This window comes from Calliphora vicina, chromosome 4 (genome assembly GCF_958450345.1).
Source record: "Calliphora vicina chromosome 4, idCalVici1.1, whole genome shotgun sequence".
In the NCBI taxonomy this organism is placed as follows: domain Eukaryota; kingdom Metazoa; phylum Arthropoda; class Insecta; order Diptera; family Calliphoridae; genus Calliphora; species Calliphora vicina.
In genome coordinates, this window is record NC_088783.1 from 5,101,565 (window position 1) to 5,127,834 (window position 26,270).

Sequence of the window (26,270 nt, forward strand, 5' to 3'; positions counted from 1 at the left end):
ACATTGCTGAAGCATATGACAATAAGAAAATCAAAACAAAAAAGGAAAAATAAATAAATTTGTGAAAAAAAATCATCGGCCAGTGGCAAATTTCAGAATGTTTTTTACTTTGATTAGCAGAAAGTACCATGTGCAAAGTTGTGAAAAACGTAAACAAAATACAAAACAAATTGTGGCCCAAAATTTTACAATTTTAAAATAAAATATGTATATTTTTTACACTAATTTTGAGAAAATATCAGAAAAATACATGATGAAAATTTGGGGTTATAAGTATTTTTTAATGCCAAATAAATAAAATGCGAAATAAAGCTTTTGGACAAAAAATGGTAAAAATAAATTCTGGATAGGGTCACCCTAATGACCTAGCGGTATGAAATATACTTTACGACCTATTCTCATACCTACCAAACATATATACAAAATTTCATAAAAATCCGTTTTTTCGAGATTTTTATATATTAGATTAGATTATATTACTTCATTGTTTTGGTTGATTTGTTTAGTTTTAACACAAAACGGCAGTGTTTGTTTGTTTGTTTTCGATAAGAGATTACCAATCGAGTACAACTTCTAGTAAATACGTTTCGATAACGACTGCCGTGATCCACGTTAACTACATTTCGATCACAAAGTACTCGATTTCGAATGCGGTGATTTGGCCCCTTTTCAAAAGTGAAGCGTATCCCAGAGAAAGCGTTCTGCATCAATCGAAACAAATAGTAATCGGACGAAGCAGGGTTAATTTTCACAATAAATCGTTTTTAGGCCCTGAAAATTTATTTTCAACCATAATCGTAATCAATTTACCATTCAATATTTTCAACATCTACTGTAGTTCAAGAGCTAACTTTTTTTTAAAAAAAATTTTTCAGAATTATTAATAATTAATTCTCAGAACAAGTTTCTAGATTTACAATTGTGCACACTTAAAATAGGCACTAATAAACGTTGAGATTTCCCCGGACTGATGTCAATAAAACAAAACAAATAGTTTATCTCAATTAATTTAGATTTAAACATTTAAATATAAATAGTAGCTATCTTTTGCTAATTTAATTAAATTTTAAATATATATGTATATGAAATGCAGTTAATGAAAAAAGGCAATTCTTTATATAATAAATTATTTGATTTCATATATAAATTAACCACTTTATAACGTATAACTCAATAACCTTGACCATTCAATTCTAAATGTGTGTTTTTTTTTATTCAATTTGAATAAATTTCAGTTTATTTTTATTATTTTAATTTATGCACTAAAATTGTTCAAACTGATGCCGATTCAAATATAATCGGAGAAGACTTAACATATATGAAAATTAAAATTAAAAAAAGCCAACAAAATTGTTAAATGTACATACATGTATTTACTATGTTTTTGTGAAGCCCAAACAGATGTGGTAAAAAAAAATGCTGATCAAGACAAGATAACATTTAATGTTGTTTACATTAAGAAAATATGCTTTTAAAGTTTTTTTCTTGTTCAGTTTAAATTTAAGATTTTTGTCATCATAAAATCTAAACGTCACACACTTCAAAGTTGACTATAAAATATTTTTTTTTACATATTTTTTGATTATTATGTATTTGTATTTGTTAAACACTACAATGACACAGAAATACAACAAAATTTATAATGAGTTTTTAATAGTATTTAAGAATAATAGTAAAGCAATTATTTAATGATTAATTGCTTACAAAAAAAATATATATTTTATTTGACAATTTGCTAAACAACATTTATTTATTCTTATGCAATTATTAATACCGAAGCACAATACAAAAGCAAATATAATGCGCTCTTACAAAATATGTACATACATACATATGTATGTATGTATATGAATATTAACAAAGAAATTATTTTGAATTAAGATTAACAAATATATAAACATATATAAATGATTTGCTGCTGTCAAAAATAATGTCAAGTAACCAACTTAATGCTTGTAGTGTTTATAATTGCTGTGATTAATGTTGTATCACAATAAAACTTAATAAAAGCAACACTTTAAACCCAAGACAAAATTATTAACAGTATTCGCTACTACTGGTATGTTATATTAAAGATTGTATTGTTTTCAAAATCAGTTATCAACTTGAAATATTATTAATAAGTTCTAATAAACTTATACATTTTTAAGAATTCAATAAAAAAGTAATTATTATAGACATGTAATCATGTGTATAGATAGCACTTTCCATAATTAATTAAGAACACCATCACCCACTTGAAATAAGTGCAAGGGGTGAAAGAAAAGTTTTAAAATAAAATGTGAAAATCTATATATATAAAAATGAAATGGTTCATGTATGTAATGGCATCATGTGAGAACGGCTGGAGCGATTTGGCTGATTTTTTTATTTGATTTCGAAAGTTGGTTTGTAAAATTCCGGGTAAAACTCGGTATTTTTCTTTTTGAGTCCAGTCAACTGTAATCAAAAAGCTCCCTAAAGTATGCAGTACAAATTTAGATATTTTGTTTGCAAATAAATAAGAACAGGCAGGTGTATGTGGGTTGGAGAAACTTGAAGAACTAACATTAGTAAATACTACCGGGCGAAGCCGTGGCTGTCAACTAGTTTAACATAAATTTGAATTTATTAAATGGTTGACCTGGATCCGCGACTGAATAAGGTTTAATATTTAAGTTCCTTTAACTGCAAACATCAGATTTAATAAAGAATGTTTATACCAATAAGAACAAGTAAGAGTGCCGAATCTTGTATACCCACCATCAATATGTGACAATAAAATATTTTTCAGGTTTATGGACCGATCCTCACAAAATTTGGTACAAAACTTGTTTATGTCCAATTTCATCACACTATTAATTGTTATAAGACAATTATGAACGCTCAAGTTATTTTCTGAGGGGGTCTTATATCGGTACTAGAGACAAATTTTGCCCGTTTATCTTTATAGTATAATTTCAGAACTTAGAACAAATTTTAGAAAAATTTTATCAGCAAAAAAAAAAATTTAATCAACATATTTGTGACTGCTCAAACAGTATTCGGGGTGGCCATTTGTATGGGGGCTAGATGAAATCATGAACCGCTATTGCCCATATTCAACACCAAACAAATCTTATACATTTTCAGCCTTCTAAATTCTTTCGTTTGAGCCTTATCGTGTTTTCTACAGATAGACGGACTGCCTTAGCTAGATCGTCTTAGAATCTTATGAGGACCCAACTTTTGAAATCGATGTCTTCCGATTTGGATGAAATTTGCACCAAGGTTAGTTCTATTGGATAGTAATTCAGACAAACAAGATCGGTTTGTTTAAATAGTTTAGATACCTATTTCTTCAATCTTTCAAAAAAAAAAAAATAAAAATAAAAAATTTTGAAATTATTTTCCGAAATAAAAAAAAAACTTTGTTAATTTTTTTTTTTCAAAATGCTGCCTTTTTTCTCAAAAGAAAGCTTAGATATTTTGCTTGAAGACCTATTTGGTCGCTTAGTGGGATGCGAGTTGGATATCTATCAAAATAAATGTTTTGTAACTCAAAACATACAATTTTTGATTTTTTTTTTCAAAATTGACCCTTTTTTAATTTTTGCTCAAAAGAATGCTTAGATATTTTCCTTAAAGATATTTTTGGTCTCTTAGTGGGATGCGAAATAAATATTTTATAACTCAAGACATACCATTTTAGACTTTTTTTCAAAATGGACCCTTTCCCGATCGGAAAACATCTATTTCAAAAGTTGGTTCACATGAAATCCCCCATATACTTATGTGGTTCTGCGACAAATATTTTGATGTTTTACAAACGGAATGACAGTGATACCCACCATCTTTTTTTTGATGGTGGGTATAAAATCAAGCCTTTACTATGTTGACAGATTAAATATAAAAAAGTCACGATGCTGTATTACATGAATACCCTTACTGATTGCTCAAACAAATTGTTTAATGATCAATCAATATATTTTTTGCTGCCTTTAGCTACTGTATACATGAAATCGATAACATTTAGTATTAAACAATATTATTGTTATCTATGTTCAAATGACAAACATTAAGCATAGATTAAGTACATTTGAAAAATATGTATAGACAGACTACATATGAAGAAAAAATATTCATGTTCTTTTAATACAAGTTAAACACGAGATATTAGTCAAGTTTCATAACTTATAGATTAGTTTAGTATTCAATTAAAGGTATTTATAGACGGCAATACTGAATATTAACACTTTTCAAAATTAAAATATTATTGAAATCATTCGGTATGTCAAGAAATCGTTTCGAAAAAACATTTCTTGTTTACACGATAGTATTACAAACATTTTATTTCTTTTTTTATTGATATTTTTCTGCAAACTTTATTTTTATTTTATATTTTCTTGACATTTTTGTTTGCCTTATATGTATTTAAAAGTTAAAGTTTTTGAATTGTTTTAAACTAATTTTGAATACCGACCGTAAATCAAAAAAATCATTCGTATTTTTTGAAAATCTAATAAAAATTTAGTTTAGACGATAAAATTGTATTATGATACTTGAGTTTTTGACAAATATTAATACTCAGTATTGCCGTCTATAAATACCTTAATCAGTTCTTTACATTTTGTTTTGAAAACGAATAGAAGACATATTTTATGATAAATTAAATAATACACTGCATGGAGAAAATCCAAAAATATTTAATTCGTCAAATAAAATCGTGGTTCGTCAATTTTTCATGCTGCGACGTGGCACGTTATTTCTACAGATCTGAAGAACATGTCGGATACCTTTTGTATGTTTTGTATTAAAAAATATTCGGCACAGCCGAGTATAACACTCTTACTTGTGGGGACTTCGATAATTTTCTGTTACTTATTTTTTTTATAGTTTAGTGGACTTAGCACATTTTATTATTTGATTTAAAGTCTCTATTGTCACTAAAGATGCTCTGAAAAAGCAATGAAGCAATGTTTTTTGATATCAGTAGTCGAGATGATAATAAATTTCAAAATTATTCAATATTTCCTTAAAAAAATATGAACTACCTTTAATTGGTTTGCAGGTATTAACCCTCTAACCCGCAAGAGTGCCTCAAGGCATCATGCATTACAAAACACCAATTATCTCAAAAATTAATTAAAATTTTTTTGTGACTTTAGTTACAGATTTGTTAACATTTCCCTCGAAGGTCGACTGTTTTGTGAGTGATGTCATAATTTTAGCACGTGAATTTTTGTGTGATTTTTTTAAATCAAAGTTTTACTAACTTTTAGTCGCCCGATCAAGTCAAAATATTTTTTATTATTTTATTAGTTCTTTTTCATTAGTTTTTCATTAAAATCGTATCATAATTATTGTTTTTTACACATAAACCGGCAACAATGCCCTGAGGCACTCACTCTTCACCTTTTTACACCTGGTTCCTAAATTTAATTTGCAAATTAGTTTCTGAGTTTATTGGGTCATAATTACCCTTAAAAAATTATTCGACGACTTTTTTTTTTAGCTTTCTAAAGTTTGGGGGTTAGAGGTTTAATATTTAGTGACTAATTTTACTCAATGACTATTTAAAGTACAATTTGTACCAACAAAATGAACTAAGCACGATTGTATACCAAGTGTAACAATGAGAATAAACGAAATACTTGAACGTTTTTTCTAACATACTGTGTATTTTTACTTATTCTAACGTTTTGTATTCAAATCTCAATTTACATAAAAAGTGGACTTAGCACATTTGCTAACTAAGCTAACGATATTCGAATGTAGTGGGTTCAACAGTTTGTAATTTTTCAAATTTTTCCCAAATTTTCAGTTACAAAAATTAAATATTGATTTCCTTATACATTTTATATTAAAAATTGTTATTAACGTGTATGAAATCAAAGTTATACTCTTATAACGCAACACTTACATTGTAAAATTTTGCATATGAATAGATTATTTATGACAATATACTCTACAATGTCTGTCTGTCTGTGCACATATGGATATATTCATTTATTTACCTGAAAGTAAAAAAAAAAATACACATAGGATTAATAAAAAAAAAAAAGTATTGAAATTTATTAATCAGAGGAGGGTTTTAATGACCTAAATATGGAAAATGTGTACGAGTGCTAAACTTAAAGAGAAATTGGAAAGATTTTAAAGCGGTGATTAAAATCTAATAAACACAGAAAGAAAAAGTAATTTGTTGTAGATGCAGGCATACATACATACGTACGTACGTATGTATGTTTTTCTAGTTAAAAATGTAGGTAGTAGGTAGTTTCAAAAAGGCATTTGTAAATTTCTTTTAAATTATGGTGCCGGTATTAAAGCAACACTTTGCAATGAGAGTTTTCATTAAAATATCATGAGTTTCTTTCTTGCAGTTGATAAATACAAGCGGAGAGTAAAGGATGATAAAGTGAGAGTAAATAATTTTGCATATTAAAAAGAAAAAGCGCTTAAATACGGAAAATATATAATACAGACAATTGTGAAAAGTCAACATGAACTTAAAGCCTACAATATTACTAATATCAATGTTCCTGGGGTGTATACTAAGTACAGTGGAAGCCTATCCCGACTATGAAGATGAGGGTAGCCATGCTCAGGCTGAGAATGCTCAACACAATGCTAATGATGAACTTTATGATCCTGCCTTATTTCAACAAAAAGTTGAAGCCACCGATAGAAAATATGAAGCAATTAATCATATGGACATGGATATGGACTCAAAAACAGAAGTCACTTTAAAGAATGTGCGCAATATATCAGACAATCAATTATCTAATGAATATATTTCGATAGAAAATGAAGATCAGCATGATATTGATATGGCAGATGAAATTGAAGAAGATGATAATAATACATCTATACAAAGTACCGAACAAAATGCGAAGGTGTTCAACAAGGAAGAGGAATATGGAACTGACAATCCACTAAGTAAAAAAATCAGAATGGGTAGACTTTTTAACTCCACCATTACCACAACAGTACCGCAATATATACGAAAACTTGCAGACGAAAACCCAATTTTAACAGCGAAAGACATTAATGTTTCCAATTCCGATTATGTGGAAAATGAAGATGAAATTGTAGATCGTATACTCAGAAAGCATACAACCAAAATACCCTTGAGCAGAAGCCTAGACAATTCTAGTGAGGAAAATGATGATATTGTTCCCTTGGCTATGAAATATTATGATGAAATACCTCCTGAAAATGCCTCTTCATTCCGTCATGTAGAGGAAGTCAATTCGGAAGACTACTACGAAGATGAATATCATGATCCAGAGTCAACAACGACAACAACATCCACCACGATACAGACACCTGACAATAGCCTTTTACGCACTTTATTTGCAGGCTTCACCACAACCACTGACTTGATCACCAGCACAACGACAGCACCTACGCTCACACCAACCCCTCTCACAACAACCTTAGCTGGCAATAATCCCATAATTGGACAATTTGACTCATCAGTATTTACAACTTCAGCACCGCTACCCCCACCACCCCAACCACAAACACAAACAGTATTGGGTTTAACAACAACATCACGTATTGCAGCTGCCGTCGCTGCCACAAATGACAAAAAAGGTAAACAAATACCCATTATCAGCACAGTTCCAGTTGTTACAACGACTACAACAATCAGCAGTAGACGTCGTCTTTTGCCACACGAACAATTACGTAACTACATTGAAGATGCCTACATACGTATGCCACTTGCGGTCATCGTTGATCCATCTGCAGAATCATTGGAGAAAACGAAAACATTATGGAATGATGCCATGCGCTCAAATTTGAATATAAAAATTGTTTTGGTGACATTAAATGAGTCCGGTAAGTGTTGAAAGTTTAATTTTGTTGTAAGTTACATGAGTGGCCAGATTTAGGTAAATTTTAATAAATTAAATTATTGAGCGATAAACAATTTGAAAATATGTTAAGCTAATAAATCCAATATTCAAAATATTATGCTAATGATTCAGGTGTTTATAGAGTTTTGGATGACCACGTTATTTTATTAAAAAAAATACTAGTCGATATGTCAATATAAGGAAGATACACCAATATGAGCCATTTAATATCAAACGCCTAAGATTCCACATATACAATGTAAAATTGTGTCACTTTTTAAAAATCGAAAATCGTGAATTAAAGTGCGTTTTTCAAAATTAAATTAAAAATGTAAATGTCAAAATGTCTCCATAGGGCACCAATGTCCAAGATCGGTCGAGAACTCTCTGAATTAGAGGGGGTTAAAATTTTAGATAGCTATTTCTTCAATTTTTTGAAAGAAAAAAAATTAAAAATTTTGAATTTTTTTTCCAAAATCAAAAATTTTTTTGATTTTGCATCCCACTAAGCGACCAAAAAACTCTTAAAGGAATAGATCCAAGCTTTCTTTTGAGCAAAAAAAAAATTAAAAAAAGGGGCCATTTTAAAAAATGTTGTATGTCTTCAGTTACAAAAAAATTATTTTGATAGATATCCAATTCGCATCCCACTAAGAGAAAAAAGGTTTTCAAGGAAAAGATCTAAGCATTCTTTTGAGAAAAAAAGTAAAAAAAAGTTTTTGAGTTTGAAAATAAAATTTAAAAAATTATTATTTTTTTTTTTTAATTTTTTCTCCAAAGCTTGAAGAAATAGCTATCTAAACTATTTGGGACACATTTTGCTAAGAACAATAGGTAATATGTTACATGAATGAGAAAAAAAAACCTGTTTGGCCAAAATATCAAATTTTGAACCCCCTCTAACTCAGAAAGTTCTCGATCGGTCTTGTTGAAAAATTGTGTCTGAATTACTATAATTGCCTTTTGTCAGCCCATGGATTATGTTATGGATTTATGTTCATCACTCAAATCCATAATGGAAATTTTAAAAAATTCAGATACTATCATCCATTGAATTCTTTTTGAACTTTAATAGATAATAATAATAATAATAAGTCACTAGTATAAAAGATATCCCAATTTTCAATTACATTAGTCTGGTCGCCCCATTTTATTATTATTATTATTACGAGTAAAAAGAAGAGTACCATACATTGTTTATGTTAAAGAGAATCATACAAATACTATTATTGCATTTAGCAAATTGATTTTTAATTGAAACAAAAAACAAGTATATAATCACACTCTCTTTATGCGAAATGCTCTTAAATGTTTATTTGTTTTAATTTTTTTCTCTGATCCAGAGGAATCACCAGCTGCATTTTATTTCAACAATACTCGACAATTTTTAACCGGTTTAAATAGTATCAAAGAGCAAAAGAGCGGTGATGCCTTCAGGGGAATATCACATGCAGCAGAATTAGTACCCTATGACAGTGCAGTATTTATATCAACGGCCCAATTAGCCAAACACACAGATCAAGTGCAAGATTCGGCCATAACACTGCTCAAAAAAAGAATAAGGGTTTGTACTATTTTTTTTTCTTAACTATATAACTATGTACATATACAGAACTCAAGCAATGAACTATTTAAAATTCTTACATATAAATTACTTAAATTTTAATTTCAGCTTTATCTTATTTGGTTTGGTGAACGCTCGTTAAGTGAAAATGAAACACAAGACTCAGTTGGCGGTATATTGGGAGAGGTAGCCATACGATCAGGTGGAGAAATTTTACATATAGTGGGTAGTGAGAATTCCCAAGAATTGGAAGGTAGTACGGTAAGTGTATGTTTTGAAATGTTTCATACGGTAATTTAATATCGATTTGAAAGTAAAAACTAAATTTATTTATTATGCATTCAAACAACTACATGATACAGATACAAACTTAAATAAAGTAAAGTAAAAACTTGTCTTTACAAAGTGAACGTACATACATATATACTTACAAACATATGTATGTACATAGTACACATCTGCTCAAAATAATAGATACACCAAAATTTATTTTTTAAAAACGAAAAAAAATAATGGTATATTGTAAAATTATAAAAAAAATTCAGTCGATTTTTATTTATAGTTAAAAGGAGAGTAAAAAACAAAAACAAAATATTTCATAATTAATAATAAATATTATAAAGTAAATTAAATTTCTTAAATTTCGAAAAATTTGGTGCTCATAATAATAGATACATTTTTAAAAATTCTTATTAAACAAAAGCTAATAAATTTTATCTTAAAAAAATTAGTTTATTATTAAAGTAAAGCTAGTATCCAGTATATCCACCTTTGTTTTGTAAAACTTTCTCCACTCTTCTGGGCATACTGGATATCAAGTTCTGACACTTCTCCAATGGAATCTCGTACCATATTTTTTGCGTTTTCTCCCATAAATCGTCTTTATTTTTGAAAACTTCCTTCGAAAGCCTTATCTTTAATTCACTCCACAAGTTTTCTATTGGGTTTAAATCAGGGGATTGGCTGGGCCAGCTTAAAACAGGTACGTTAATCTCCAAGAACCAGTTTTTAACTAATCTTGAACTATGTTTTGGGTCGTTGTCCTGCTGGAATGTCCATATTAATGGCATATTTTCCGATGCATATGGAAGCATTACGTTTTCCAATATGTCTCTATACCCACTAGCATTCATGGTATCTTCTATTCGGAATATCGGACCAACACCATTCCATGAAAAGCAACCCCAAACCATTATGTTTCCCCCGCCATGTTTTACCGTCTTTTTTGTAAATTTAACGTGGAATTCTTTTCCTTTTGGTCGGCGTACATTTCTTTGGCAGTCGTTTCCAAACAAATTTATTTTTGTTTCGTCGCTCCATAAAATATTTCTCCATTTTTTTTCGCCTTCACACCCGGACCATTGTAAGTGCTCTTTAGCAAATTCTAATCTTGTCTTGATATTTTTTTGGCGCATTAGTGGCACTTTTCTGGCAATTCTTCCCGGCAATTTAGCTTGTAAAAGACGACGACGAACTGTTTGTGGACTGATTTCGTTACATAGCTCCGCAGAAATAGCTTTCGATGATATGAAAGGGTCTTTTTTAACCATAAGGACGATCCGCCTATCTGTTTCTGGACTGGTTTTCTTTGGTCTACCGCGAGTTTCTCTTTTTTGTTTTTTAGATAAAGCATTTTGGACAAAATGTAAAGATCTTCCTATGCTCTTTGCTATTTCCCGTAATGATTTTCCTTGATTTCTCATCGTTTGAACAATTTTTTTCTCATCTTCGGTACAATGATGATTTCGTCCCATTTTCTTCAAAAGAGTCCTATTTTTTATAAAATTGTTGCTAAAATTTAAATTATACTTACTGTTTCACGTAAATAGGAACAAAAAATTGCACAAAAAAAAATTGTATATAAACAAATTACAAATTACTGATGTGTATCTATTTTTATGAGCAAATAATTTTTTGTAATTCAAATAAATTCGTTTTTAAAAATCAACATGAAAGCAAATAGTTGCCAGATTTTTGACTGACATGACATTGCCAGATAGAAATTTTAATAATATGATGTATTCTTAACGCTTGCGAGGAAATTTTCAATGTTACCGCCATTTAAATTTTTTCCAATTAGGTGTATCTATTATTTTGAGCAGATGTGTATGTATATTATACATATACATATGTATATACATATAAATATGTATAAACTATTTTTTATTATTATTATTATCATTATGATTATAGTTTTTTTTTTGCTTTGCTCTCTCATATACGCATAAAAATTAAGACAAAAGACAACAATTTGTTTCGAAACTACAGGTTGCAAAACGGCGAGAAAAAATAGTACATTTAAGAAACAGTGTAATTTGAAATTTATATGAAAGTAAATGATATCAAATTATATATTAAACAAATGTTTATACAATATATGTATATGTACTCATGTTTATGTATGGATGTAATAACACTTTTATTCAAATAATTTTTACTGCAAATTGGCAGCAGTACGGGTTGACATAAAATGAATACCAAATATAGAAATGTAATCAAATACATATGTATATCACAATTTGTAAGTAAGTAAGGCTTTTTTCTTTTGCAATTTCAAATAAAATTTAAAAAAAAAACAAAAGAATTCTTAGTTAAACTAATTTTGAAACAATGTTTTTGTAATAATTTTATAACTTGTGTATATAGTTACCTGAAATACAAAGACACGTTTTTAAAATTAAAAATATAATAATTAAGATAAGGTTCCTAATCGAGACACGTTTGTCGGGAAAATTTGCGAATTTCTTTATAAGCACAGAAACAACAACAGATTCGTATGAATTATTGAGATATTTAATGGGACAAAATCGGGAACCCGAATTTTTTTCACCAAAAAAATTGAAAAAACAAAAATTTAAAAAAGAAATTTTGAAAAAAATTTATTTGCCATAAAATTTTTTTCACTAATAAATATAAAAAAAAAAAAATTATAAAAAAAAAAAAAAAATTAAAAAAAATTCAAATTCAATTTTATTTTAAAGAATAATTTGGTGAAGGCTACATAAGAATCGGTACAGCCGAATATAGCTTACTTATATGTATATAGCTAAGATAGTGTATCAACATCAATTAGAAACACAATTTTGAATTAGTTAGGGGCGCTTACATTTTACTTAACAATTTGTAGTTCGTATACCATTTGAATAAATAACAATCTTTTTTACTAAATGCATTTGTTTGTTTTATAAATTTCATATCTTCTAGCTAACAATAGTAGCCGACGCCTTGCGTGGTTCCCAGGAAGTCGATGTACCCGTGGATACAACATTATCAAGTTTACATGTAAAAATCGATAAACTGATGAGAAGAGCAGTTTTGGAAACGCCCAATGGCGGTTAGTTATCGAAATTATACACAATTTATTCCAATTAATTGTTAAAGCACAATTTATGTATTTCCTTAAAAAAAAAAACATTAATTTACTAACAAGGGGTTAAAAAACAAAACAAATACACCTTTAATTTTATTAGGGGTTAACAACAAAACTTTCTTAAGCTTTAAATCTTTAAATAACAAATAACTAACTAAAGAAAATCTCTAAATGCTGTCCAAGAATTTTAATTTATACATACATATATATTTAAACTAAAACTTTAAAGGAGATTTACACTATGTATATGATTTTGTTATTTTGTATAATATAAAATTTATTTTTAATTTTTTAAACAATTTTTCATAAAAACGTATACACACAGGTGAAGGGTACATACGATTTGGCTTATGCACCGTAATTTCAACAAATAAATATCTACCAGTGCCCCTAGTTACTTATGGATAATGTTAACTTACCGTTTGGGTAAATTAATCTGCTGGGTATTTTATATCATAGATATCTTTTGAAATTACGGTCATTAGTCAAATATATAACATTCTAACTTGTTTTGAAGAAATTCTTAAGAGCGCTTAAAAACTTTATATTAGCAGATGATACAATTATTGAAATGATTTTAGTGAATTCAGCATTGTTTTTAGTAGCCACAGCTATTTCAGATTTTAAGTTGTATCAGTTTTACCTTAATGAAAGAGAAGGACCCTTTAACAGCAGAATTTATTATAGTGTAAATCCCCTTTAAACACTGTACAATTAAAATATTTATATAATCGTAACAGCCTTTACACTAAAGTAAAATTTACTAATTTTTAAAATATTAACAAACTTTTTTCTTTATAACAAATTCTAAATAATTAATTCACAAAATTTGCAAAAATGTTCACACAAAAAAATTTAGTTTTTAAAAAAAAAAATTATGTGTATAATTTTACTCTAGTGTGAGCGCCATTTGTTTAAATTAGAAACAAAACAATAAAATGATTAATATTTTTGGGTCAGTTAAGTAATAATATATACATACATACATAATATAGTATATATATTTTATTTTTAATATTTAATTTATGTTTATTTTGTGTTTTCATATAGTATTTTTTCTTTTAATTCTAAAGTAATATGAACAATATTTGTTTTTAATTTGGAATCACATACAACATACACATATTTTTTTTAAGGATTGCTAAACAAATATTGTTAAATATTACTTGCAAACAAAACTTGTAAATATACATACATACTATATAGAATTTTCATAGTTTTTTTTGTTTTGTTTTATTTTTATATTCATAAAAAATATTTAGCTTTTAAAATGTTTAAGTCTAGTGTATTTGTAGTACAAACATATAAAATTTTATATACATACATATAATATAATATATTTAATACACACATCAATGTTTATGTTTAATTTTTAAGTTATAAAATAACATTTTAAATTTGTAAAACTGTTGAAACGAAATAAAAAAAAATTAATTTAAGTTTAATTGTCCATTGTCTTTTTATTAATGTTAATGTTGTTTGTACCTGTTCTTGTGTCCGTCCTTTATTAAACAAAATATATTGTATTATTATTATTATTTTCCTCAGCACCTTGTCAAACTATATGCACTCTAAGCAAAATAACTAATAAGCTAAATAAGTAAGTATGTATTTATTTTTATTAACAATTTTCAAATTCCCAATTTGTAAATATTGCTAAATGTATTCCTTTTTAATATAATGCGCATTTTATTTATCTTTTGAATGATTAATAACTTAATTATCAAATAAAATGACGCGATCTTTCAATCTCTGGCCACGTTGGCGTATACCAAGCATGTTCAAAGTTCACAGATTTTAAAAACATCAGTCGATTTTGAATGCAACTTCAGCTCTAGACTACTAATGACTAATTGCATAAAGAAATCGTACACAACAATTTATGAATTAATTGTACGATAAGACGTATTATGAATCTTTTCCAAATATAAAATAATTAACAAGTAGCTAAATTTTCATTTACAATACGACAATAAAATACTTTGCCGTGATAAGAATATGGGGCAATTAAAAAAGAAAACATAAATAGAACCGAAATCATCAATGTCTGTGTTTTGTACTCTATCCAAAACATACTTTGGGGTCAGACTTTTTAAAAATGTCTAGATTTAATTTAGTTTATACGAGGGGTACCAGGTTTTGGTTTAATTGGATGAAAATTGTAGTCTCTAATTGAATCGTTTATTTCAAAAACCAGTCAAGCAACAAAAAATCCAAAATTGAGTTATTAGGCGCTTACTGTTTTGTAAAGGTGAATGCATCGTTTAATGCAAACAAAAAGAATAAATTATGTTGAAAAAAAATCCGTGTTTAGTGCTAGAAGAATTCAATTAATTTCTTATACTAGTCTGGCCTAGTATTACAGGCTATAGTCTATTTTTTTCATAAATGTTATAGGTCTCAATAAACGTAAAAAATAATAAAAGATTCACAAGCTACTTGGTTGGATATGTAGACTTTTATGGGAATATTTTTCAATGGCTTACAACGGAAGCAGAATGTATGTATGTACTGTAGAATGAGTGTATGATAAGGAATAGTTATTTCAGAGCAAATTTGTTATTTTACTTTTGAAGTTTCTAATAAAATTTGAATATTTCGTATGAAATTTACAATAGTGATGGTTTGTTTGTTTCCGAAACCATAAAATGTTTTATGTTTATCAAACAATTACACAAATGAATAACATTCATAGGAAAAAATATCAATTCTGTAAAAATGATTTCTAGGTTGCTAATAATTGTTGCTTGACTGGTTTATGAAATAAACGATTCAATTAATAAAATTACTTTTATTGTCGTAAAGTAATTAGACCGTTTTTCGAAATTCGGTCCGGTTCGATTTTTATTTGAATTTTTCACAAAATAAACAGTATATTAAAATCAGCGTAATTTCATTGGTTTATAAGACTTTATAATTTTTTTGGTTTAAAAACAAACATTTTCATCAAATTTACTAAAAAAAAATTAGATTTTCACACTAAGCTAACGATATGAGTTTTCGTTTTATTTTACTAAAATTACTGTTTTTAATTTTTTTACACACAAAATAATATTTTCCTTGTAAAAAATAGTAAAATGGAATAAACAACAAGTCTTTTGACGAAATTACAATGATAATCTAATCCAATAATCTAATCCAATCCAATGCAAACCATAATATATTTATACTTAGAAAATTTAACCTGGCATTCATTCACAACCTATGGCAACATCAAACAATTAATTAATATTACTCATACTTTCTGTATTACCAAAACAAATTTAGAAAAAATATCATAGATATCCTCTCAAAAGGATTATTTATACTAATTAAACCACTTTGTTAAATGTTATAATTTATAAAATATTTAATAATTACCTTATTCAAGTTCGAGGTAATTAAACAAATATGTATGCTGTAGTATAAATGGGAAAATTAATAAGAACTATTTTGGTTTTATTAAACACTCGCGTTGAAATCGATTTAACAATTGTTTCACAAAAACTATATGTAGTCAAATATATTATAATGTTTTTATACAATAATTCAATTGCCTAATTGTTTTAAAATATAAGAAATCAAAATATAATTTATTTTTTACTCAATACGTGGTTAAACAACAATCTTTTTTGGTTTATTTCTCGTCACATCGTCACTTTTTTCTTTTTTTAGGTATTTTGCTTTTTCTCTGAGAAGAAGAACAACAACAAACGGAATTCTTGCTTTTATTATTATTATTATTTATATTTGACGTTTTATTTTTCGCTTATTATTTGGTATTAATAACATTCAGTGTTAGCGTTTTTATTGTAAACAAAACAAACACAATAATAATTCACAATGATGTTAGAAAATTATGGGGTAACTAATGCATTCACAATATACAATAAACATTCACAGCGTTGTCAATAGTGTTAAAAACTGTTATTTTAATTTAATTTTCTAATTTTTGATTTTAGAAATTAATTTGAAAAAATTAGTTAAATTTAAAACACACTCATTAAACACATTTGATGACGAAGATAAGCGCTTAGATGCTTATGTGCCTTTAACAAAATTACGCAAAGCCACTGTTTACAAATTAAAGGTGATACCAGAAGATTTAACAACGGAATACAGTGTTTTCATAAGAGGCGAACGTAAAGCTGACACTTTTCTAGGTAAGTTTTCGATTATTCGATTTTACATTGTTTACTCTCCAATAAGAATAGCTGAACTGATTTGTTTGAATATACACAACTTGTATTTTCATTAAAATAAATTATAATACATGCAATAATAACGAAGTGATAAGAATATTTTTGATGTTGTCGTGTTCACGAATGGGAGATGATAACTTTATTCACCCTTGAAAAAATGTTTGTCTTAAAAAGAATGAAACATGTATTATTATTAATATTAATCTACGTCATTTAACTAATTCATTTGAGGTCACAGCTGCAATAGTTCGTTTTAGGAAATAATTTCTTCAACATGTATGGGTATTTCAACTATATTTAGAATATACTGAATGCAGTAACCATCGTTAGGTTTAAATTACACTATTACAATAATATGTATTGTAATTTTAGCTGTTTAACATTATTTACACATGTTTTTATTTTTCTACCATTTACAGATGATATGATTAAACACTTTGAAACATATTTCTTTGAAGGCCACACCTCATACCCGGCCCGTGTACGCAATGGTAAGTTGCAACAGAGTCTTGTACCAGCCGTTAGTGATGTCACACCAATTCTAACACATGGTAATTTACAATTTCCAAAAGATGAAAAAACTTTGCCGAAAAGTCAAGTTGAAACATTTTCGACTCAAGAAATACACCAGAATACAATAAATACCCATGCAAATAATATTTCATCTCTGGCGGCAACAACAGCGCAGCCTCAACAAAGAAACACAAATATTTTACAAAGAACAAATACAAAAATAGAAATGGGTACACAATCGCAAATTCTAATAGCACCCGGTATGTTGGGACAATTATATTTTGAAATCACAAATACAGGTTCGGAAGCGACCTACTATACTATACAAGTAGTAGATGAAAGACGATATTTAATGAGATTAACACCACAAAGGTAACCAACCAAGATCTTCAAAGAAAAATTATATTAATTATTACACAAATCAATTTTACATTTTCATAGTTTATTTTTACGTGCTGGTCAAATGACGACGGTTACAGTAACAGTTTTAGTGCCACAAAATGCAAATGGAAACACTGTAGATCATATCACATTTTCGACAACAGCAGCTGGAACTACAACTTCCCTAACACTTAATCTTAAAGTTATAACTACCATAGACGCACAGGTATTATTTTTTCTTTAATAATTTAATGGACAATTTTTAAGCATATTTTTTCTTACGTAGGACAACACATCGCCTGCTATTTCATGGACGTTTGGCAGTCGTTGTGAAGGAGTTTCCAGCGAATTTGATTCATGTTCAGAACGTTTTTGGAGTATGTACATTACCGCCCAGGATTGGCAAACTGGTATAATGCGTTTACAAGCCACTCCCTCCTCCGGTTTAATTTACACAAAATCATATACGGTTGGCACCACCGAACCTTTGAAGGCTTCTTATGTGGCTTCTTGTTGTGAGCCCAAAGTATCGCTAGTGGCCTTTGATGTAGCTGGCAATCAACGCTCCCATACCATCGATGTTAGGGAGTTGGTGTTGACAGAAGCCTCAATAGCAGCCATTGCTTTGGGAGTTATTTTACTAATACTGCTTATTATATTGTTAATAGCTGCCATAGTATGGTGTTGTCGCCGCCGTAAAATAGTATTAGATCTACCAACATATAGGTCACATTCTACCAGAAGTATGGAATAAGAGCATAGTTCAGAAGGCCATAGTTTTTTTTTTAATTATTTGTAAACATACATATATGCGCTACATATTAATGTAACTAACATTTTGAAAATTTTGTATTATTAAACATTTCAGAACACAAATGTATATAATTTTCATTGTTATACAAAATAGTTTGGCAAATAAACGTTCATGTCAAATCAAAAAATCTAAATTTGTAATATAACCGATCACGCCAGAGCATCGAAGTTACATATTTTTGTTCAGTTATTTTAATAATTTGTATTTAATAAGTGCCAATTTCTTATTTGATTACGTATTTTTAGTTCTATGATTATATTTGAAATTTATATAATAATATATGAACCGAACCATAATTTTTTGAGATTTTTATTTATACACATTTTTGCCGGCAACAGTTGCATGTCGATGGTTAAATTCTCATAAATACGTTCAAAGTTTTATATAGGGAATTTGACAGTCTACCTTATAAGCAAGTAAGAGAGCTATAATCGACTATACCGACGGTACTGTATCTTATATATTCAGCAAAGTATATTTTAAGACAAAGATTGTTGAAAATATTTTTTTTATGAAAAAAATATTTTTGAAAAAAACGCTGGTTTTTCCTGGAAAAACGCTGGACATACATATTGTCTATATTAATGTCTTAGTAATTCAGAGATAAACCAAAAGTAGTTCAAAATTCGGTAGTCGTGGCTTTTTGATTATATTTAAGCAATTTTTGGTCTGACTTTTCCGAATTTAAATAGCAAAATAGATGCGGATACCTATATTGATGTATGAATCAATTATCTAAGTTATTTGAATGCTTCGGAAAGTTGATGTCAACATATATACAGACAGGGCTATATCGACTACGCTATCTATACCGATTAAGAATATAAATACTGTATGGGGTCGCAAATAAAACATTTGAATGTAATTTACAGCAATAAATAAGCGACTTAATTAAAATATGATTTAATTAAAATATACACTGCAAACCCTAATCAATTATAACATTAAACTTCAACATTATTTGGCGGCCATGTATACCGATTATTGACAATGTTATTCTGATAAGACTTTTCAAATTAAAAGGGGAACTATTTATAATGTCGACAACAAAAACAAGTATCACCACACATCAGAGAAATCAACAGGTTGTGCAGAACACAAAAACATAATAATAACAACAATACTGACAAAAAAAAAACTATACACCCTTCGACATAAACATACTTTTATAGATATATATATAAGCACCTACGTACACACATATATAGGTATGTATATTAATCTGTAGTCCATAATTGTTATAACTTACCTCTTGCAATTAGACCTGAGGGTGTAACCACTGGAGCTGGAACCGTTGCATGTACAATAGGAGGTGCTGCCGGGAGTAATAAAGGTTTATTGGGAAAATCATCAAATGTTAAACCTGTAACAGAAGCACTTAACAGAGGATTTTTAATGGGTGTAGCGCCGGGACGCTGTTGTTTTTGGGAATCACTCATTATATTCACTTTAAAAATATATATAATAACATATATATTGTAACACCTTCTTTGTTTTTCTTGAGAAGTATTTAAATGTTAAGGTTTTTTAAAAAAGATAAACACCAGAAATAGAAATCTTTTGGAAAAATTACCAAAAAACTTTTTTACACATCACCACAAATAAACTGTCAAGCACAGCTGTTTAATATAACAAAGAATACCAGATTAAAAAAAGTTTTTGGGAAACACTATTATCGACTCATATAATGACAGCAAATAAACTATTGTGATTCATTTTGTAGCTATTTTCAGATAAAAGTTTATGCTATTTAATGTGGTGGCAACACTGTCAGGTGCTACAACGTGCTACTACGAAATAGTACACAAACATTTAGTGAATGTTAGAAATATATAAAATTTTAATTAAAAAGTTAGAATAAAAATAGTATGGCGGAAATTATTAAAGAAATTCAAGAACGAGATTTATCAGAGTATGAAACTATTAAATCTAATGGTATATGCAGCGATGAAGACCTGCATAAATTGATAAAGGAACGTGAACGTTTTGAAACGAAAGTGATTCAAAGCAAAAAGACTGCCATAAATTATATCGAGTATATACAATTTGAAAAGAATACACATAAATGGATAACTGAAAAGGAGAAACAATCTGGTTGCAATTTGACCGACGTCAAGAAATCTATAATTCAACGCATTATAAAATTGTATCGCAATGCAACACAGCAGTTTCCACACGATGAAAGACTGTGGAATAGTTTTATACAATTTAGTCAAAAATCAAACCCCGGACAAGTAGCTGGCACATATGAAAAAATGTTGTCGGTAAGTTAGTATTTTTCAGGTACAAAAATATTTAATTTTCATTTTGCTTAATTTCAGTATCATGGCGACAAAGATAATATTTGGTGCGATTATGCTTTGTGGGCCTATGAATCAACGCAATTGCTGAAAAATGTCAAAGAAATATTTTTCCGTGCCCTCAAAAGACACCCAACTTCAGAAGTAATTAATCTAACATTTTTCGATATACTGATTAAGGAAACAGTAAGAATTTCCAATGTTGACAAACTCAACGTGGCTGAACGTCAACTTGGTCTGGATAGAGCGGTATTGCTGTATCGAAACAATAGATCGAAAATAACAAATGTTTCCTACTACCTCAAACTATTAGAACGATGCGAAGATCCCAAGTTTGTGAACTGCACTGTTCTTTTACAAAAGGAGATAATTGATGATGTATTAAAATATTTCTATGCTCAAGCTATAGTTTGGGATTATTTAGCCCAAAGAGAATTAAAAGGTTACAATATGATCGATTTACAAGAGATTACATCCCAAAAAGTGGCTGAAATACAAGATATGCAAACAAATTTGGAGGATGAAAAAGATCCCGCAATCAAGGGTGAAGTATGGAAGGTAAGAAGTCTGAAAACACGCATTGAGTTATGTTTTCGAGTTTACGAAAAAGCCGTAGACGCAGTGCCCACCGAAGAAATGTGGTCGTATCTCATTAATGCCATGTTAGATCTTAATCAAGATGTACGCATGGAGGGTGAATTAAAACGACACTGCCTAGCAAAATCATTTAATATGGGCCACAAGTCCGGACTTATGAGTGTTGAACACTATCAAGCCTGTGTAGAGATGCTTTTGAAATCACCTAATGGTATAAAGCATGTCGAGCAACTACTTAAAGAAGCCACCGAAACACATAAAAATGAAAAATTATATGAATTGTGGATGCGTGCCTATGCTGAAACTCAAAATGAGCCAAAATTCTATGAAATCTTTTGCAAAGCTAATAAGGATTTGGGCACAGCCAAATGCATTTCTGTTTGGTTATTAGCTTTGAAATTCTATAAAGCATATCACGAAGAAAACCCCAAGAAATTGAGTGAAATACTTAAGGAAGCTGCCAAACAAATACATCCAGAATTTGGGCAGTTCCGAGCTTATTACTTAGAATACACCATGACTTATGAATCTTTGAAGAAAGCCCGTGATCTATATGACGAATTGTGTCAATTTCCCCCACCTTGCTTAGAGTTGCACAAAAAAATGGCCGAAATTGAATTTCAAGCTGGTACACATGTGAGTTGATTCAAAAGATTTTTGATTTTTGTGTTTAAAATGTATTAATTTTTTTTTTTAATTTTACAGTCCAAGGGCGATATTAGTAAAATACGCAAGTGCTGTGAAAATGCTGTCCATTATTTTGGTGAATCTAATGTGGAGGTGTGGATTGATCTATTAAAGTTTGAGCGCGATATGGGCAATATAAAGTTGATGTCTATTATTTATGAAAGGGCCAAAAATACATTAAATCCAGATTTGGTGGATACATTTGTTACGGAATATTCATTACTAAAGGTTATAATGTAAATTTGATGTATATTTTTAGTATAATTTAGAAATAATATAAGTTCTACGTAAAGAAAATAAAATTACATATTTTCTTTGTGTTTTTTACGAAATTGTAATATGTAAATGATTTTAAGTTTTAAATTCGAAGAATAAAAATGTAAGAAAAGATAAACTCACTGTTTATTGTTGGTGTTTTGTTTAAGCTTTGATATTTGTACAAATAAAGCTTGAGTGTCTGTAATTCTCATTCACTCTACAGTTTTCTTTAGTTGTTCTAAAGCCTTTTGGGAAAAGGTTTCCTGATGATCTGGCCTATGCAACCAGTGAAATGCGCATAGCTTTTCCCCCAACAATAAGTGTCAGTGAATTTATCAATAATTTTGAATTTAGCACAATTCTTACTAAAATACTAATTTTGTTATTACCGTATAACTTTTTTAAAAAACCTTTCGTTCGTTAAAAAAATTAACAACTTACAGTTGCCTGCATTAAATTATTTTTATTTATAAGAGTTCTTAAAATATTCAGGATTTTTCTGTTTTCAAAGCACTTGCGGGAACAATTTTTGCAACTTTGCGGGGCTCTTTAACTAACGTATTAGGACATTGCATTTCCGTCCAACTTACTGGAACCATAGGAGCACTTTGTGGACCGCATTCGCTAGCTATTGCAACCACTACTCCCAATTCATTTTCAGCAGTACTTAATTGATAGCAAGACAATTCGGTTTGGGGTAACTTTAAAAAAGGTTAATTTGTTTAAAAATATGGTTATGGAAGTAAAGGCATTTTAAAAAAAAACTTACTACTCTGGCTAATATAATATCTCCAGGACGAAAAGATTTATACATCTCAACACGATCTTTTTCGGTGGACCTGACATCCTCTTTACGCAGCATAGCCCGATAGTTTTGTTCCAATACGTGTTCTCCTATACTGAGTATGGAACATTTAGCAAAACGTTGATTTACTTGCAAAACACGTGCAGTGACAACATCTCCAGCTACTGGAACTATAGTTTGATTTCCAGCACATTGAACCTCGATGAACTTGCACTTTTTTAAATGGCATTTAATTAAAAGTCATTGATTTCATATATCTAGCTCTACTTACATTGTCGTGTTCCCGTATATTCACCGTTCCGGCAAGTGTGGCATATATGTATCCCATACGTTCGTAGGTGCCCTGACCGGCTATAGTGTTTTCATCTGATAAACAAAGTCGTTGGCCAGGCAAACATATTAAATTTGAATGCTTAACTTTTTTCTCAGAACCATTTGCAGTCATTTCTTTTAAAAATTTAAATTTTTAATCTAAACAAAACGTGTATTGACAAAATAATATTTATTTGTTTTTATATATAAAAAACAGTCACAATAGAGAGTTAAAATATAATCTGTCAAAAATATCATAATGAAAATACAAAACAATGTTGTCATATTATCTTTAGATAATTGAATTTTTGAATCAATTTAATTAATACAATTATATTTTTTTAATTAATAACAACTAATAATATATATTTATTAAATTTTAATATGTCTAAAAACTATGTAGCTGATGAGTTTTTTCATTACATCTCAACTTCTTGCACATTTGGCACTTATTTCAAAAGCACTGCATTATCCAACAGCTGTTCTTTTTATTTTTACAAAGACGAATTCATATATGGTTGAGTCAGACAATCAGGTGATTATATTTTTTCGCTGGTTTGGTTCTAGCGCCTTTCAAAAACAGTTTTTTTTTTTCAATATCGCCCTATTCTATGCTTATTAATAATACTTATTTTTACATAAATAACTACTTCAATCACTACTATTCAAATATCCACACTATTATAAGTTTTAATACGTATTTTTTTTTTTTTTAATTTTTCATATAACCAATCAGCTGTTTTCTTATATTAGCTAAGGTCAGTTGTTTTTGTAAAACTGCAACCACCTTTTATGAATTCTGCTTGATTTTTACTTTTGATTTTTTTTGCGCCAAATTGCTGCAAAATAGACGCCCGGTGTGTCTTTCTTTACCTTAATTACATTTTAAAAATAAAATCTTGCAAAAATGGCTTTATGGGTGGATAAACATCGTCCTCGGGAACTACTTAAATTAGATTATCACAAGGTTAGTAAAGTAGGTAACAAGTTTGCATATATTTTATTTATCAAACTATTTTTCTCAAGGAACAAGCTGAAAATTTAAGAAACCTAAGCCAACAGGGAGATTTTCCGCATTTGATGTTTTATGGACCATCAGGAGTTGGTAAAAAAACTCGTATTATGTGTCTACTTCGAGAACTTTATGGTCCAGGCGTAGAAAGACTCCGCAATGAGACAATGACATTTACAACACCATCAAATCGTAAAATTGAGGTAATGACTGTTAGCAGTAATTATCACTTGGAGGTAAATCCCTCAGATGCTGGCATGTACGATCGTGTTGTTGTTATTGATCTAATTAAACAAGTAGCACAAACACATCAAATTGATCCCAATGGCCAAAGAGATTTCAAGGTAATTGTTTTATCAGAAGTAGATGAATTAACTAAAGATGCTCAGCATGCTTTGCGTCGCACCATGGAGAAATATGTGGCCACTTGTCGTATTATATTGTCAGTGAATTCAACATCAAGAGTTATACCCGCCATACGTTCTCGTTGTTTGGGTATACGCGTGGCTGCTCCCAGCCCCACAGAAATGTGTTCTGTTCTACAAGCCATAAGTAAGCGGGAAAATATAGCTTTGCCTTCCGAATTAGCCGAACGCATAATTGACAAATCAGAACGAAATTTACGTAGGGCTATATTGATGTTAGAGGCATGCAAGGTCCAACAGTATCCATTCACAGCCCAACAGGACATAGTCGAACTTGATTGGCAAGTATTTTTGCGAGAAACCGCCAGTCAAATTCTAACTGAACAATCTCCAGCTAAATTGGAAAAAGTACGCGATCGTTTGTATGAATTGTTAGCTCAAGGTGTACCGCCCGATGTAATTTTTCAAGGCCTAGTTAAAGAGTTGGTAAGAAATTGTGATATGTCTATCAAGGCGAAGACACTAGAATATGCTGCTTTATATGAACATCGTATGCAAAATGGTGCCAAACATATTTTCCATTTAGAGGCATTTGTGGCACAATTTATGAGTATTTATAAGAAATTTATTGCTGAAGCCATGATGATGGACGATTTTTAAGAATATCATAAGTTTTTAGTTTTAGAATCGTATGTATGCATGTATTTAATTACAATAAAATTTTGGAAATTACAGTAAATAGAATTTGAATTACCATTGACACAGTCACCAGTACTAATGACTTCTTATACCCCAGACAATGTTATTTACTATAGACATTTAACATGTGCTTGTCATTGAGAATGAACTACTTACTTCGGCACTATAGACTATGCAGTTCTTATGGGACCAAATGGAGACATTGGAATCAGATATTCAGTAATACATTTTAGTCATTACAGTCTACACTTTTTAAACTTTCTATTGGAAACAAACTCAGTCCATACACTTGCATATATTCATTTAAATTGAATGTTTTATTGAATATAAAAATATTTTTAACACGCAAAAGTAAAAAAGGTACAACTTGCGTTCTTCTTCTTTGCCAGAAGATTCGTTTTAGTTCTTTTATGACTTGCTGCGACTTGTTTACTTAAAAAAATTTTTCTTGTGACGTTGAAAAGGATTTTTTAATGTGCAGATTAACTGAAAGTTTTAATCAAATATGCATAATGGAAAATAGTTTTACACATTTTTTACCTATCAGAGCCGAAAATATATTGCGAAAAATATATTTGCCGAATGATCC

At 29.2% G+C, this 26,270-nt stretch overlaps 5 protein-coding genes across 10 annotated transcripts in view; 3 read left to right on the plus strand and 2 right to left on the minus strand.

Moving 5' to 3' along the window:
• LOC135956748 (uncharacterized) overlaps positions 1–18,685 on the plus strand; it is a 32,324-nt gene extending 13,639 nt beyond the window's left edge. For all 4 annotated transcript variants that reach the window (XM_065507316.1, XM_065507319.1, XM_065507318.1 and 1 more), the window contains 8 exons: positions 6,345–7,806; positions 9,167–9,387; positions 9,496–9,648; positions 12,592–12,721; positions 16,699–16,899; positions 17,358–17,823; positions 17,893–18,058; positions 18,119–18,685. In XM_065507316.1, the coding sequence (XP_065363388.1) occupies positions 6,465–7,806; positions 9,167–9,387; positions 9,496–9,648; positions 12,592–12,721; positions 16,699–16,899; positions 17,358–17,823; positions 17,893–18,058; positions 18,119–18,586 (3,147 nt within the window). In that variant the 5' untranslated portion in view covers positions 6,345–6,464 and the 3' untranslated portion in view covers positions 18,587–18,685. The remainder of the gene's footprint in view (positions 1–6,344; positions 7,807–9,166; positions 9,388–9,495; positions 9,649–12,591; positions 12,722–16,698; positions 16,900–17,357; positions 17,824–17,892; positions 18,059–18,118) is intronic.
• The window catches only part of PAPLA1 (Phosphatidic Acid Phospholipase A1), a 76,506-nt gene extending 56,308 nt beyond the window's left edge, over positions 1–20,198 (minus strand). For 2 of the 3 annotated variants that reach the window (XM_065507315.1, XM_065507312.1), the window contains exon 1: positions 19,896–20,196. In XM_065507315.1, the coding sequence (XP_065363387.1) occupies positions 19,896–20,085 (190 nt within the window). In that variant the 5' untranslated portion in view covers positions 20,086–20,196. Of the gene's footprint in view, positions 1–19,895 lie in introns of all 3 variants that reach the window. The other variant, XM_065507314.1, reaches the window with a different exon arrangement.
• Positions 20,199–20,483: 285 nt separating this feature from the next.
• LOC135958774 (U3 small nucleolar RNA-associated protein 6 homolog) lies at positions 20,484–22,624 on the plus strand. The gene is made up of 3 exons (XM_065509671.1): positions 20,484–20,910; positions 20,968–22,179; positions 22,249–22,624. The coding sequence occupies exons 1-3, from the start codon at positions 20,515–20,517 to the stop codon at positions 22,468–22,470; spliced, it is 1,830 nt and encodes a 609-aa protein (XP_065365743.1). The 5' UTR covers positions 20,484–20,514; the 3' UTR covers positions 22,471–22,624.
• A 307-nt stretch (positions 22,625–22,931) lies between these two features.
• Csl4 (exosome component 1 Csl4) lies at positions 22,932–23,775 on the minus strand. The gene is made up of 3 exons (XM_065507937.1): positions 23,565–23,775; positions 23,258–23,506; positions 22,932–23,189 (listed from the first exon to the last, which is right to left on the minus strand). The coding sequence occupies exons 1-3, from the start codon at positions 23,736–23,738 to the stop codon at positions 22,977–22,979; spliced, it is 636 nt and encodes a 211-aa protein (XP_065364009.1). The 5' UTR covers positions 23,739–23,775; the 3' UTR covers positions 22,932–22,976.
• A 636-nt stretch (positions 23,776–24,411) lies between these two features.
• RfC38 (replication factor C subunit RfC38) lies at positions 24,412–25,726 on the plus strand. Its single transcript, XM_065509046.1, has 2 exons — positions 24,412–24,572; positions 24,632–25,726. The coding sequence occupies exons 1-2, from the start codon at positions 24,513–24,515 to the stop codon at positions 25,640–25,642; spliced, it is 1,071 nt and encodes a 356-aa protein (XP_065365118.1). The 5' UTR covers positions 24,412–24,512; the 3' UTR covers positions 25,643–25,726.
• Positions 25,727–26,270: the final 544 nt, after the last annotated feature.